This window comes from Eptesicus fuscus, chromosome 11 (genome assembly GCF_027574615.1).
Source record: "Eptesicus fuscus isolate TK198812 chromosome 11, DD_ASM_mEF_20220401, whole genome shotgun sequence".
In the NCBI taxonomy this organism is placed as follows: domain Eukaryota; kingdom Metazoa; phylum Chordata; class Mammalia; order Chiroptera; family Vespertilionidae; genus Eptesicus; species Eptesicus fuscus.
The window spans coordinates 57,761,290-57,777,790 of record NC_072483.1 but is presented as its reverse complement, the minus strand read 5'-3'; the positions used below and the strand labels follow the sequence as shown (position 1 = coordinate 57,777,790).

The 16,501-nt window shown below is 45.7% G+C and overlaps 1 protein-coding gene and 1 pseudogene across 1 annotated transcript in view; one reads left to right on the top strand and one right to left on the bottom strand.

The window, feature by feature from the left end:
* FARP2 (FERM, ARH/RhoGEF and pleckstrin domain protein 2) overlaps positions 1-16,501 on the top strand; it is a 99,478-nt gene that overhangs the window by 57,112 nt on the left and 25,865 nt on the right. Inside the window, exons 10-14 of the mRNA XM_028140842.2 lie at positions 4,627-4,722; positions 6,996-7,159; positions 8,043-8,111; positions 8,580-8,637; positions 9,357-9,606. Of these exons, the coding sequence (XP_027996643.2) occupies positions 4,627-4,722; positions 6,996-7,159; positions 8,043-8,111; positions 8,580-8,637; positions 9,357-9,606 (637 nt within the window). The remainder of the gene's footprint in view (positions 1-4,626; positions 4,723-6,995; positions 7,160-8,042; positions 8,112-8,579; positions 8,638-9,356; positions 9,607-16,501) is intronic.
* On the bottom strand, positions 11,930-15,123 carry LOC103283425 (kinesin-like protein KIF22; annotated as a pseudogene).

Below are 16,501 nucleotides of genomic sequence, written 5' to 3'. Positions count from 1 at the left end.
ACTGGCCAGGAGTGTGCTCAGAGCTTCATTTCCTCTGGGACAGGATCTAGCCTAAGACCAGACAGAGCATGTAGTTGCCAGGCTTGTAGTCCCCCTTAATTTTTATTTATTTTATATAGGAAAAATGTATATTTATATCCCTAACTGGCAATACAGAATTTATAGCAAAACCATGTGTGGAAATACTACAAATTATATTCCAGACACAATCAGTGGAACAACAGTATCACATAAACATGCGGTATTGCCTGGCCAGCATGGCTCAGTGGTTGAATGTCAACCTATGAACCAGGAGGTCACTGTTCGATTCCCGATCAGGGCACATGCCTGGGTTGTGGGCTCGATCCCCAGTGTGGGGCATACAGGAGGCAGCGAATCAAGTATTCACTGTCATTGCTGTGTCTATCTCTCTCTCCCTCTCCCTCTCGGAAATAAATAAAAATATATTTTTAAAAAAATTCTATGTATACACACAAACATGCGGTATTTCCCAGCCAGTGTGGCTCAGTGGATTGATCATCAACCCATGCACCAAGAGGTCACCAGTTGATTCCAGTCAGGGTACATGCCCGAGTTGCGGACTCCATTCCTAGTAGGGGCTGTGCAGGAGGCAACCAATCGATGTTCCTCTCACATCATTTCTGCCTCTCTCTCCCTCTCCTTTTCCCTCTCTCTAAAAATCAATAAAAACATATTTTTTAAAAAACGTGGTATGTAAAAAAATAAATGTTCCATATTAAAAGTGACTGCCAAATTATTAAAATATAAATGAAACAGTAAAATGCACATATGTAACTATCATGTTAAGATGTAAATTGCTTAAATCACTGCTTTTTAAGTCTAGTCATTAAACTACTGCTAAACCTTGTATCTGAAACGGGAGTGGGATGCAGGCACAGGGAGGACAGGTGGCCTGCAGATTTCCACATGTGAGAGCACAAGTGAGAGCAGAAGTTGTATACCGTTACGCAACCTCTATATTGACATACCACATGTTTTTGTGTGTGTGTGTGTGTGTGTGTATGTGTTTTTAAGAATATGTTTCTATTGATTTTTAGAGAGAGGGAGAAAGAGAGGTAGAATGATGCGAGAGAAACATGGATCAGCTGCCTCCTGCAAGCCCCCTACTGGGGATTGAGCCTGCAATCTAGGCATGTGCCCTGACAGGAAACAAACCACCACCTTTCAGTGTATAGGATGATGCCCAATCAATTGAGCCACACCGACCAGGGCAGTCCCATTTTACTTTTAAAAGACTGTTCCTCATATTTGGTTTGTTAGCTGTTTTTCTGTGATCAAATTCAGGTGACGTTCCCAGCTCGACCACTATTCACGTTTTATCTTTCTCAGGGGCCACACCTGAGACACCGTCTACCCTTGCTGATGTGTGAACCCTGCTCCCAGTGCGTTCTGGTTTTTCCTTTGTGTAGTTACTAGTTTTTCTCTAATAAGCAATCCACCATGAGACGTTTGGGGGTGTTCTGTCCCTTGTCCATTTCCCCAGCATACAGGGTGATGCCAAACTTATATTCTCCACACACTCACAACTCCAGCCCTCCTCGGTCTCCCTTCCAAACATAGATGGATAACCCACGTGGCCTCTCTCTTGAAGAACTGGAACCAAATTGTTGGGACAAAGAAACTCAGGAAAAACAGAAGCAGTGCCAGTGATGGAAGAAAGGAAAAAAAACCCTGCACCGTCCTCATAGGACATGATTGCATATCACCTGTCAGATCAGCAAAACACAAGGCTCCACATGGTGTCACCTCGTGAGGACCCGGATCACTCCTTCATCACACGTGTAAAACTCCCATCTTGTAATTTTTTTGTTCTGGCCTTGTTTGCATTAGTGAAGTATTGGAATGTGGGCAGCTGTACAAAGATGTGGAAGCTCTCTGTCCTGACACAGGAGACAGACTTCGAGATGGATCGTTACATGGAGAAAAGACTCAAAACTACAGGTTGCTTGTGGGGGAAAAGGAAATTATCCACACACTATTTATTCCACACAGAATAAGCAGGTGGCACTAGTCGCCTCTAGCGAGGTGTGGCAGGTGGCAGGCTTTGGAAAGGGATGAGAGGCAGACTTCATGATGGACTCACTTTCAGTGCCTTTGGGATTTGAACCTTGTTAATGTACTTACTGTATTACATTTTCCAGAAAGCCTCACAGAAGTCAGAGAAACCTTGTATCGGAAACAGGAGTGGGATGCAGGCACAGGGAGGACAGGTGGCCTGCAGATTTCCACATGTGAGAGCAGAAGTGACAGCATTAGCAGAGCCAGACAGTTGGAAAAACAAAGTTGAGGGAATCTCCACACAGCAGAATAAAAGCTAAAGGATGACAGATGGGAGAGGTGAAGGAGATTCCAGCAGGAACCCAGGTCCAGCACCCAGGAATCCTAGAGGCAGAGGAAGTCGTGGCTTACCAGAGGAAACACGCAGAACCTGAGGCAGGAACTTGCAGACGGAAAGTGCTTTTGCAGCTTTTTAATTTCAGCAGGAGGGAACTGGGAAGGCAAGCAAGCAGCTGGAACAGCTCTCTGCTGCTGCTGCTTTCTTTGTGTTTGGGCTGTTTTGTTGGCTGTGATGGCTTTTTTTTTTCTTTTTTTTTTAGAACATCTTCGAAAATCCTCCAATATTTTACCTGGAGTAGAAATTAGGGAAATTTAGTGTTTGGGCCATAGTTGGGGGGCTAGGAAGCTTCCTGTCTCATTTGGACCCAGACATGTATGTCTTGGCTTTGAGAACATCTCATAAATCAGGCATCTTTTTCATTGTGATATAATTCACATGCCATAAAATTCACCACTTTAAAGTGTACATTCAGTTCTTTTAGTGTAAACAGTTGCACATCATTGTGCAACCATCCCCACTACCTAATTCCAGAGCATTTATCACCCCACACAAGTCATTGGCAGCAGCTCCTGACCACCTCCCTTTTATGGCGGAGATTTTTTTTAGTCTCTCTAGAGGGAAAACATTCTTTATCTTGCTGTCCCCCATCTCAAGTTTGCAATAAAGAGTAAATGGTCATGATGATCAAGAGTAGAAAATGCCAAAAAAAGTATTAATACATTTAGATTTTTTTATTTTGAAACAATTTCAAGCTTACAGAAAAATTACAAACGCAATACAAGACCTCCTTCATCTGACCCGACCCTCACCCATCCAGATTTCAACAATTGCTCCAATCTTGTTTGTTGCAAAAGATCCCATCTAAGATCCAACATTTTTCAGTCATTATGTCTCTCTAGTCTCTTCAGTGACCAACTTCCTTCCTCTTGACCTTGAAGTTTTGGAAGATTATAGGCTGTAGAATAACCATAATATGAGCTCATCCAGTACTTGCTAGTGATTAGCTCGAGGCTCACCTTCTTGGGCAGGAAATCACAGACATGAGGATATACCTGGTACCGTCTGTGATATAGCCCACCTCTCCCATTGCTGGTGGTATCAACATTGATCGCTTGGTCAGATGGTGTCCCCAGGCTTCTCTACTGAAAGTTACTATTCATCCTTTGTAATTAGTAAGTATTTTGTGGAGAGATACTTTGAGACATCATCCCACTACCTCCTAATTGGATTACTATGATGGTTGCTGAATGACAACTCTGGAAATTCCCTTTTTTGTGCTCCTAGAAGGGTTTTCTCCACATTTGTTTAGTTTCTTTATGTTACTGTGGATTTAATGGATTTGTATTATAATTGCATTAAGTTCAAATTGTAATGACATGGGTTATAATCTGATATCTTACTATGTTTTTATCATTATTGTGATTTTTAAAATGTCCCACATTTGGCCCTTCGAGCTGGTTCCTGTGTCCTTGTGACATGTCCCCATCATTTTTTGAGCACTTGTTCACTTTCTTACACAACAAACTATTCTAGGTTCGTTTTCTACTTTGCCTGCTTCACCCTGGAAGACCGTAGAACCCTGCTCTTCTTAGTAGAGAGTAGCTAGAAACCCAGGTCCATGCAGTAGGTGAGCTGAGTGTCAAGAGCTCATGTCATTAGTTTCAGTTCAGCACCCAGGACCCACTCTGATCTCCCTTTCCTTCTGAAAAACGTGGCTCTGAAAAAGCAGCCCTGCCCGACCTCCACTGTTACCCCTTCCCCTTTCCTGACCGTCAAGCCTTCTTGCAGGGATGAGCTTTGAAAATGCTTAATATTGCCCAGCCAGCGTGGCTCAATGGTTGAGCATTGACCTAGGAACCAGGAGGTCACGGTTCAATTCCCAGTCAGGGCACATGCCCAGGTTTCGGGCTCGATCCCTAATAGGGGGTGTGCAGGAGGCAGCCAATCAATGACTCTCATCATTCAGGTTTCTATCGCTCTCCCTCTCCCTCCCTCTCTGAAATCAATAAAAATATATTTTTAAAATGCTTAATATTAACAGTAATAAAAAAGAACTTGTTATGATAAAGATTCATCCAAGAAATCAAGTTATTTTTCGAAAACAGATAAATTAGTAGGTAGTATTGATATTTTAATTTAGAGTCATTCCCAATGTGATTGTTAAAGACCATGTGCGTTGCTGTGCTGTCTGGCAAGGATGTCATTCACACATCCTCTAGTTCCTGAGTCTGTGTCCATATTGCTAAGTGTCCGCTCTTGGGTTTCAGTGCACCACCAAAATCAACACCTTCAACTGGTCCCGGGTCCGGAAACTCAGCTTCAAGAGGAAAAGGTTCCTTATCAAACTCCACCCAGAGGTCCACGTAAGGATTATATTTTGAGCAGTTGTTAAATTGTCAGAGAATGTATTCTGCTAGAATAGCGAGTTATTAGTTGCTCCATAAATCATTTCAGCATAATGCACACTGGAATTTAAGGACAGCGTTCGGGTTGGGGTCTGGCGGGGCTCCCCTTGGTCTGCCCAGCAGATCTCTGGTGAAAGTGCAACATAGGGTGGGAGAGGGAGGAGCAGGTTCTGCAGGGCTGGGTGACCCTGAGAATGTGCCTGTCTGACTAGCCCTGGGGCTGCTGAGACTACTGGATGTTACAGCCTTTTGTGCTCAAAGTAATGGAGTTGAGATACAAAGTGTGAGCTATGATCGGAGCCCTATAGCAAAACCGAGTAATGTTCAGAGTTAATTGAGGGGCGTTCCCCACTTTCTCAAGTATCTGTGGCTCAGAAATTGACCCTTTTAATAGCTCTAAATGAAGGAGCTTGATTTTTCAGAAAATAAATATTCCTTTCTATTGAGATTATTAATCAGTAAAGTAATAATTGCCTATGGATTTACAGAAAGTAAAGTAATTGCCTATGGATTTACAGTAAAAATGGGAAAAGTGTATATACAATCTGATAGTTGGCAAAAATCCAGTACTTCAAACTATTCAAATATGTTCAAATTGTTACATTTACAATGTACAAAGGAAGTTAGAGGATGAAAGATTAGCTGAGCCACCTGCTGGGTGGAAGCTTAAGAGGCCGGGAGGGTTTACACAGCTTGGTGGTGGGGATTCAGAGCCTGGGCTGGTCCAGAGGAGGGGCTGCCCTGAGAATTCACAGGCACTTCATTATCAAGGGCTTTTGTCAAGGTCAAGCCACAGGCTGTCTGTGAGAGGGTGCCTAATTGTTTATTATTCAGATCTCTCTTCCTTGGTTGAAAGGAAATACAAGGAATGCCAAAAACAGACAAAAGCAAGCAAAAGACTGCTTGTTTTCTCTGTAGGTTAAAAAAGTGTTTCCAGCAGTTACTCTGAAAAGACAGGGAAAGAAGAGAATTATGGCTCAAGATAGCACAGCAACTATTAATTAGAATAGCATAATATTAAAAGTTCAGAACCATGTCTGTTGCTGCACTTGGTAAAGTTGCCTTTTTCATCCCTAAGCACTTAGATTCCTAAGAGCAAGCATGTCAAACTCAAAGGCTAACACCACAGGCCAAATAAACAAGGTTTAAGTTTATATGGGCTGCAAAAAACCAAAAGCTTCAATTTTCATAGAAACATAGGTTTATTTCGATAGAGACATGCTGAATACAAAGGGCTAAAATAAATGAGTAACCGTTAACATAAAATAATAGAACATTTTAATAAAAATTAGTATTTTTTCTTGAACATTAACTTACCAGGTACTGAATAACTGCACAAATTAATAAGCGTCATGTAAATAAATCTATTTTTCTTGTTCTCCGAAAGTGAAATATTTCCTGTTGCACACACCAAACAAGTTAGTACAAGACTAATGACGTGGCAATTGGCTGCTAAAATATTCACTGCTAGTATTAGTAGAAATGGTGCGCCTGCACGTAAGGGAAATGAATGCGACACGATTATAGTAGTCATTAGTGAACGTAGTTTGTTATTAATAATTATGTATAACAGGATATTGTAAAAATAAAGTTATGAAATTTTTACTAAAACGTTTCTTACATACTGTTATATTGGCTGGGCTGCAAAAATATTCGTTGTGGGCTGCACGTGGCCCTCGAGTTTGACATGCTTGCCTAAGAGTTACTCTAGGAATCAAAGTATTAGAGTCTTTCTGGAATGTAGTTTAATAATACATATCAGAAGGTTAAAACTGCGTTCTCTGTGAGCTCAGTATAACATTTCCAGGAATAACCCTGAGAGGTAATGCAGTAGTTTCTTCATGGTGATGTTTGTGAGCCTGGACATCATCCCCTAGGGCCCACTGAAAATGGTTCAGTAATAACAGACAAGCATGTCTAACGTCACAGGAGGTGCCCTCGTCCCTCTGGGAAATCTGACAAGGACACACTCCAGGATGTTCCCAGTGGGGTGATTATGGTGGCTACATGTTCTAATAGTTAAACAGTGAATATGAGTGTGTGTGTGTGTGTGTGTGTGTGTGTGTGTGTGTGTGTGTTGTGTTTTCCTTCTCTTAAATGTAAAGGGAACCAGAAATCTTTATGTACAATTTTCAGAAAAACATTTTCCTAATTTTTAACTTCGAAATAACCTGTTATCTGAACTGCTCCCTGGTTGAATTAGTTACTTGAACCTTTGTATTTGTTTCTAGGGACCTTACCAGGACACACTGGAGTTCTTGTTGGGTAGCAGAGATGAATGTAAGAACTTCTGGAAGATCTGTGTGGAGTATCACACCTTCTTTAGACTCTTTGATCAACCGAAGCCAAAGGCTAAGGCCGTCCTCTTCAGCAGGGGCTCCTCCTTCAGATACAGGTGGGGGCAGCGCATGGCCAGGCGGGACTGGGCTGCTTTGTAGAGCTGAGAACAGAAATATCCTTAGTTCAGGAAAATGTCCTAAGACGTTTCAGAGAATTACATACAGAAGGCAGCTACTGTCACACTGGAGAAAGCATCCTCCTATATAATAAAAGGCTAATATGCAAATCAACCAAATGGCAGAACAACCAGTCACTATGACGTGCACTGACCACCAGGGGGCAGATGCTCAATGCAGACTCGCTGCTCCTCAGCGCTGCCTCTGGGCTCACTGCTGGAGAGCGGAGAGCGCAGCAGCGGTGGCGGGAGCCTCTCTCACCTCCGCTGCAGGTGGACATCCCCCGAGGTCCCAGACTGTAAGAGGGCACAGGCCAGGCTGAGGGACTACGCCCACCCCCCCCACCCCCCAGTGTATGAATGTCATGCACCGGGCCTCTAATATCAAATAAGATAGTGGAAAAAGTAGATGTAATAAAAACTTTGTTTAGAAAATTGGTGATGCTGCCGAAACCGGTTTGGCTCAGTGGATAGAGCGTCGGTCTGCGGACTGAAGGGTCCCAGGTTCGATTCCAGTCAAGGGCATGTACATTGGTTGCGGGCACATCCCTGGTAGAGGGTGTGCAGGAGGCAGCTGGTCGATGTTTCTCTCTCATCGATGTTTCTAGCTCTCTGTCCCTCTCCCTTCCTCTCTGTGAAAAATCAATAAAATACATTTTTTTAAAAAAAAAGAAAAAAAATTGGTGATGCTTATTACACAGCACAACTTTAAAACGTGTATATAGATTTATGAGGAAGGATGGGCAAGTCTTGCCTTTGTGAAAAATTAATGCTGAAAATTACCATTGATTCTTTTCTTTAATGTCTGAACCTTTGTTCACAGTGGAAGAACTCAGAAACAACTAGTAGATTATGTCAAAGACGGTGTGATGACGAGAACTTCATATGAAAGGTAAGCTCTGTGGTCTTGAGGATGTAAAGTGTATGCTTTTAAAATTAATATTTTAAGTATTTTAACCTTTATTTGAATAAAAGTCATTTCAGATACATAAACATGTATTTTGAAACTTGAGTTGTTTATTTGTAATATCTATATACAGTTATTGTATACAGATACGGATATTACTTTTAGTTTCTAGTCTGCATAGCTTAGCTTACACATGTTTTTACATAGTATAATAAACTTTGAATCTGAACATTCACCTTGTTCCTTCAGTGTGGGAGGACAGTTTTGCCTCTCCGAGACATCTATTTTTTATTTCCTGTTCTTGTTTTCTGTTCTCCTGCCCATTTCCAGTTAGATGCCTTTTGGCATATAATCAGAGTCTTAGCCACATTTCTGTGTGAGCTCTTCCTTGTGGGCAAAGCACGGTCAAACAGGAATCCAGAGGGCGGCTCACAGCTTGTTCTCTGTTTGCAGAAGACACAGCAGGACGCGGATGTCGGGCCGCGCTCTGACTACAGAATTGCCAAAGCAGGTGAGTCCTTCTGGTTAAAATGGACACCATGTCAATCCCCTGCACTCTTGGGAAATAATCTGGCAATGTTGTAACAAGAGTCTTAAAACTAGTTGTATCGTTTACACAGCAATTCCAGTCCTGGGACTCTGTCTGCAGAAAGGAGTCCTAAGTGAAGAGAAGGCTTCATTCTTGGAGACAGGTGTCACAGTGTTACTTGTGTCCCATTAAAAGTCTTGTTCTAGAAGAATAGTGTGACCAGGGACACATTCAAAACATGTCACTAAATAAAACTAGCAGATCACAAAGAAGCCCATGTCACATGACCCTCATTTGATTAAAAAAGACAATTAGACGCATGGAGACAAAAGGCTGGGGAGCAAACCTCACCATATCATCTGTGTGTCATCTCCAAGTGATAGGATTCCGAGGCCAATTTTTTCAGTTCTCTCAGTCTTTATTTTCGGGGATGGGAGTTTTCTGTGTTGTGAACATTTACTTCCGTAGAGGAAAACATGGCAGGATAAAGGGTTGTACACACATGATCCTGGTCCTTTTGGACACCTGTCTGCATGACAAGTCTTGGGTAAAAAAGAAAGTCTGACCCACTGCCCTTCTTTGTTGAAGTTGTGATAGAAATGTGTGGACTTACTAATTTGGGCCCAGTTTGTTTTGCAACTTTCTAATGGTGATTTATAAAATTATGTTCCTATTTTTCTTTTCTTAATTTTGATCCCCAGAGCATCTCCTTCACTGAGGGCATGAGGACTTCTGCATCCCCATCAACACATGCCTCCTTCTATTCAGTCCCTACCTCCCCAGTTGCCCTTCCTGGCCGGCCCAATATCAAGGACAGCATCATCTCCCTGACGGAGCCCCAGGCTCCCCACACCAAGAGGCCGGCTGCAGAGAGGGGCTGCGAAGCCATGGAAGGAGCCGACATGAGACAGGCCCAGCCCCCAGGGCCCCCTGCGCTCCAGCCTTGTCAAGGTGTTGGGGTTTGTCGTGTTGTGAGGAGTTGCAGCCCCAGCAGTCCTGGGGGGCAGAGTCACAGTGCCTTAGCCCTGGGTGCAGGGGGGGGCAGCAGGGAGTGCAGAGCTGCTGGTAAAAATGACCACAGCAAGGGAGACTTGACCATGGGTTCATTCCCCTCCTTGGGGGAGCACCCATGTGGTCGGCAGGGCATTGGGGGGAGCCCTGTTTTCACATTGACAAACACCCAGCTGCAGGTGTCTGAGGAGTTCATAGATGATGACCCAGCAGACATCTCTTTCTTTGCTGGAGGCTCTGAGGCATTTTCTTGCCCATATGGCAGTGTGGCCCTGCAGACCCCTTTGTGTGGTCACCCAGGCTCTTCCCAGTTCAGCCCAGACAGGTACTCCACTGAGGCAGCGCCCATGAGCGTAGAGCATGGCTTTGAGTTTGGGGGAGAGAGTGGTTTTGGCAGCGTGCACCCCTCAGACACGTCAGAGCTGTTGGAGGTGAAGGCCCAGGCCAGCCTGATGCAGAGCCTGCTGAGCCCCTCCCAGAGCAGCTCCCTCAGCCACCTCCCGCTGCTCGGCCTGTCCGTGCACACACCCAGCTCCACCAACCAGTCCGAGGCCAGCTCTATGGCCAACTTCCCCGCCTGCTCTGTGCGCTCTGAGGCCAGCTCGGCCTTTCAGTTCTCCGACATCCTCGACCAGTTAGAGCAGCTCAGTTACCCGCCCACGACGGCTGAGGACTCTAGCAGCACAGACACAGACTCCTGGGGCTCCGAGGCCGAGTCCCCCCTGGACGTGAGCCTATTTTTTGGCAACTCTTTTGCACAGACGAGTGGAGAGAGAGTCATTTTCGATTTGCAGAATAATTTAAAGAATGTGAGTCCAGGAGAGCAGGTAAATCAAAGCCCGTGTTGACCACTCCAGCCTTCACAGGCTGCCCTGCACCTGCTCGTGCAGTGAGCTCAGACTGTTGGCTTGTCTCCATGGCTAGGGGTTCTTTCTTCTCCCAATTCTCTGGTCCAGTATTCTGTTTTGAATGTCACAGAATTAAAACTTTCACTTGGAGTGATGTTTAAAACTATGCATCAAGTTTAAAATAGATAAGTGTTTGCAGCTAGTCCCCCTGGGAGCTGGTGAATTAGTCTGGCAGCTGTATTTTTCTGGCTGTTTTTTGATTCAGCTGAAAGCTGATGCTGTCCACTTTCAATGTCACACAGTCTGACTCGTGTTGATCTTTAATAGAATGTGTGTAGTCTGCCTTTTGAGGCTGCTTTGTAAGATGGGTCATTGGGATGGAGGTTTTACCTGGTTTGTCCAGCTACTGCACGAAGTCCTGAGTGAGCCAAATCCTGGTGTCTCAGTGCCAAAGGCATTGTCCCATTAATGACTTGAGACCCAGAAAGAGTGCTATGTTTAGATAGTTGGCTTGGAGAGGCATTGGTTTAAAATGCAATTGAACTCTCTTTCTGTTTAGTTAAATTGGGAGTATAACAGGTATTTGGTTGCAGAAAAACAGAACCAGACACACCGGTCGGCTTGAGGGTTGTAGTGTAAGCTCGCATCCAAGAACTGTTTCCTTTGGACTAATAGAGTGGGTTATTCGCTAAAACAAATAAACATCCCAGGACCCCCTGAACATCGAGGGGCTCCCGCTTCCCTTAGGAGTGTTGTTTCTTGTTGGTCAGGGCTGTATAATACAGTCACTAGCCGTCTCTCATAGCCCCCATCGTGGAAATGGGCTTGTCCCCAGGCAGTGGGAAAGGCAGGGTGAGGTGGCCGTACAGGCCCCTAGTGTCCATCTACACCACTGTGGAAGGTGGGCAGATGCTCACGGCCCGCACTATACGCATCCTCTGTGGATGTCAGGAGGAAACCCTTTCAATGCAGCCAGGACCTCAGGTGACTGCACTCCAGCCCTGGGCACATACTGTTCAATCTGTCAAGTCCACGAATTAGGCTTTGGTTTTTGTTGTTTATCCTTCCTGCTCTTACCTAGGAGAGCAATACCATGTTTAAAGGTTTATTTGCTTCCAAGTCCTGTGGTGACATTAAGCCTACGGCCTCTCCTCCTGTGTGAGACTGTAACTCTGTGCCTGGGTGGGTTTGCTGTGTGACAGCACGTGCTCTCAGGGACTCAGAGCTGCCCTGGGCCTCTTGAGAGGCTCACTCTTTCTCTTCTTATCAGTGCTGGTCCAATACTGGTGGAGTTTTAGCTCAATGTATTGAGAAATCTCCTGGTTTTTGTAGCTGTCTTAAAGCTACACCGCAGTCTAACTCTCGTCCTGGTCTCTGGACTAGTGTCTCGGGTGTGCGGCTTCTGCCCATTCCCTTCAGCTCCAGATCCACCTCAGGGCACAAGGTCGATTCCGCGGGGGCTGGCTGACCTCCGAGAAGACATTGTGCGACTCTGATGAGAAAGGCGATGTGAGAATTGCTCATTAGAGTAGCCTAATCAGGACATTTTTCCTCTTTGTGTCACTCAGAAAGCAAAGCTTGGACTTGTGTGGTGAAGACAATGAGCATATACATCTAGAATGATTTTTCCTGGGTCTCAGTCCTATGAGGGCTGCCCAGTCCTCCACCTGCTATTGCCCAATGATGCTTTTAACTAGCAAGTTGCCCTATTTTTCTTTTTTTTTAATGGAGTTGAACTATTTATACAAGAAGTGGTTATACAAGGACTGAAAAGGGTGGGGAAAATGCCAAGGGGAAAAAAGAGCTGGCAGTCAGGCGGGGCCAGCGAGACCCAAATATTCACCTTCAGGAAAGATTGCAGCTGTTTGCCTGACCTGGCCTTCACACATTCCAAGTCCTCCATCTGGCTGAAGGGGCCATGGAGCTCCCTCCAGACCACGATGAGCTGGGCCTTCTTTTGGCCAATGCATTGCAGGCAGTGCAGATCCCAGGCTGGCCATCATTCAGCATATCCAGTATTTTTTGGTACCCATGGGCTAGTAGTTCCGGGCTGATCTGTAGCTCCCAGGGTCCTCAGCCTTTTCTTTCTGGCATCTGGCACTACAACTTTCTCTTGTGGCTTTTCTTCTTCAGGATATGGACGTTGGCATTTGGGGATGCTGCCTGCTCCTGAATCTGTTGTAGGGGAGTCACCACAGCCTTTGAGGGGCTTAGCCATTGTGACTGTGCAGCGGGCAAAGGGGTCAGAGCATTGTGGGAGAGCAATTCTCTTTCTCTTTTGGGTCCACAGTTTCCTGGGCCCACACCTTGGCTTCCAGTTTTGTTTTTTTTTGTTTTCATCTTAATTAAGCCTTTCAATTGCCAAATCCTTCTCTCTTTTTTTTTTTTTTTTTTTGAATTAATGTATTTTTATTGATTTCAGAGAGGAAGGGAGAGGGAGAGAGAGAAACATCAATGATGAGAGAGAATCTTTGATCGGCTGCTTCTTGCATGCCCCTTACTGAGGATTGAGCCCACAACCCAGGCATGTGCCCTTGACCGTAATCAAACCTGGGACCCTTCAGTCTACAGGCCGACACTCTATCCACTGAACCAAACCGGCTAGGGCTGCCAAATCCTCCACTGTCTCCATGATCACCATTTGCTCTCGCTTTGGGGTGCTCAGCAGCAGGGTCCCCTGGGTCCCCTGGCAGCCCAGCAGACGGCCCAAGCTCAGGAGGCACTACAGCATGGCCAGTCCATGCTACTTAGCTTCTGTAGGCGCTGAATTTCTGGGGAACAGAGGCTGGATATACCGGGGGCTCAGGATTCCCAATCTCTTCTTCCTCAGGGCCTTGGGCTCTCTTTCCTCTGAAGGGCCTACCAGTTCTTTCTGAAACAGTTTAACAGGTGCCGAGAGAGGAAGCTATAGGCTCTCATTGGTAAAAGGTCGGTTGATCACCTCCTTGGACCTGGCAGCAGAGTTGAGTGCAGAGGCTATATCTAGGTAGAAGCATCTCTCGGGGGCAGTGTTGGCAATGAGGATGCCATAAGAGAGTGAGCTTGCTGTCCTGGTAAGGCACAAGAGGGAGGCCCTGGTTCAGCATATCCACTATCTTGCCCACTACAAAGAGGGAGGAGTTGATGGTTCTGCTCTCCTTCAACCTCAGGCCCTTGTTGCCTCTGCACTGGTTGTCCTCTGAACCAGCCAATTCAATCAGGTAGTTTCCCCTCCCACTGGGGAAATGGGGCCAAGCATTCTCGCTGATCCACCTTAACCAGGAACACAACATGACTATGGGAGGAGCGCTGGCAGGAAGTGCTGCTCAAAATCAGCAAAACTAGTGATGAGCTTCATTATGAGGCCCGAAATAAGTATGTTTCCTTAACAGTCTTCTCGGATCACCAGGTCTCCAGAGACAGGGTTCAAGAGATCTAACACCTTTTCCTGGTAGGTCTCTAAGTGGCCGGCACCCTCTTCCTGTGTGAGCTGTAGGAATTCCATGAGAGCAGAGGAATCATCCAGGTTGTTCTGGGCTGCCCAGGGTTGTGTGTGCCTTCCTTACCACTGTGGCCCATAGGCCAGCACACAGGCACTCTGCCCTTCCAGCACGTGCCTTAGATGGGCTGTACCGATCCAGCATAGGTGTCCTGCTGAGAATGCCTCTCTCTGTAGAAGGCATCAGACTGGCATTTGAGTCTCCTGGTGGTTCCTCCAGTTGGCAGTCTCTAGAGAATAGCAGGCCCTGTACACAGTGGGTATCATTTGCTCCAAATGTTCCATCTGCAAATGGCGTCAGTCACACAGCCTTATCCGAGCTGGAAGCGGGTGCCCGATAGCTCCCACCTTGCTTAGCTGATAGCCACCAGCTCCTCTTGCTAAGCCTAAAGTCACTAAGTAAGGTGCAGAGGCCAGATGTGCCCCCTTATGTCACCTATCTGAGCCAAGGAGATCAGCTCAGATGTTCCCTTCTTTGTAACTCAGCATTCAACATGTTGGAGTAAGCAGTAAAGGCATGGTTGGTCTATTTCTTAGTCAACTTCACCCAAGGTCCCATATCCTGTAGGTTCAACCGTTTGTTAAATAGTTCCCTGTCCTTTCTAGAAGCTTAACCAGGGAAGATCATCGCATCTTTGAGCTCCTGGTAGAGCCCTTGTTTAGACATGTCAACCTGGGTTATAGGTTCGATCACTGGCCGGTGTGCATGCGGGAGGCAGCTGATCGATGTTTCTCTCCTTTTTTTTTTTTTTAGGGCACCCACCCTAGTGCCTGAGTAGCAGGTCAGACATGGGTTTGAGCCAGCCCTACGGCAGGCCTGGTGGCCACTCATGAGTGCAGCCAGGCTGCAGGTGGTGGGTCATGCTCTTGAGATTCTGAAGACATGTTGTGTAGACTTCTGCCCAGGCCTTCCCATAAAAGGATTTGGTTTGGTTTCTTCAATGAAACTTTATTTTCTAGAGATTATTTTTTAGCTCTTTGTTTATGAAGTTTTCAAAATTTACAGAAACAAGAATGGTAGTATAAGGAACGAATAAACCCGTCCCCCACCACTCAATGTTCCTAAAGCTTGACCACACCCCCCTTTTCTCCTGTTTCGAGGCTGCAGTACTTGAAGTGGGTCTCTTGCATGCTGGCAACCTCCCTCTGAATTTCTGCACATGTCTGAGACATAAGGATGCTGTCTTACGTACCCCACACGAACAGTCACACAGACCAGAGAGCCCTCGGCATCATCTAACACTGCGCACAGGCTTGGTTTGCCCACTGGTCTAAAGCACTTGTTGCTATTTGATTTGTTCGAGTGCTTGCCACATGTGGCTGGTAGCTCTTAGCTCCCCTGTCAGTAGAAGACCCCTCTTTTGTGCCAGTGGCTTGTGGAAGAAGTGGTCCTTCCTCATGCCCACAGCTGGCCCGCCCCTCGGGCCGCTCACCTTGGGCTGGATCTGGAGCTCATCGACCATTGCCCTCCCTCCCACCGGCCTGGGGGGCCCACAGCACAGGAAAGATGCTCTGTGGACATTGCTGGTGAAGGCGTCATTTTCAGGTCCAAGTTTAGATTTTTGGCAGAAATTATTAAATTTTACTTTCCAGCGTGTTCAAAATATTTTTGAGTTTACAGCTTTTCCTTTATAATGAAATAATTTACTTTAAAATCACTTGTGGCTTTCTTTGGTTACTGCTCATAGCTCCTCCTTTCATTTTTGAGGGTTTGTAAACATCCCTCCCCTGCCCCGCCCGACCCAGAGGAACTTCTTTAAAAAGGACCACATTTCCTGCTCACATTGTAGTTTTCCACTCATGGCAGGTCGTGTAATCAGTGACCTTGTTGTATTTGACCTTAGTGAGAGGTGATTTTAGCAGATACTCAAGACATCCAGAACAGCCCAGAGTGAGGGCCACGAGGCCAAGCTTGCTGATGGCTACTGATCATGAGAAGCCCTTATGTTATGCAGTGACACCACCTGGGGAGGGTGGACCCCTTTACCTGGATGACAGGATAATTGTTCAGTTTTCCCTTTTCATCTGTTGATATCCTTTACTCGACCCAGGGCCTTACACCTGACAGGAGGGCCATGTGTGCTGGTCCGGACAGCTGACCGCAGGCCTGTGCCGTCCCCACGCTGCCAGGCCCCCAGCAGACTGTGCCTGTTGTCCCTACGGAGTCCACCTCTAATACACCCTGCTTTAGGTAGAATATTTATTTTTATTAGTTACCAAATCTATTTTTGTATTCAAGCTTCCAAATCCAGGTATTCTACCAATCTGTGAATGTTAAAGGCTAACAGCAGCATAGCTCCGTGTTAGGAAGAGTGATGCATGGGACAGTATGATGTGCAGTGGGAGCAGCTCTTTTTCCTCTTTAAGTACAGAATCAGCTTAGGGTCCCCTTTTCCACTGAACACACATTGAAAAAATAGTAATGACAGAGAGATGGGCAGTAAAAAGAGCACACCAAAGAAGTTTAATATGAAAGACTTTTAAGCCTGTTGGTTATGTCACACCCGTC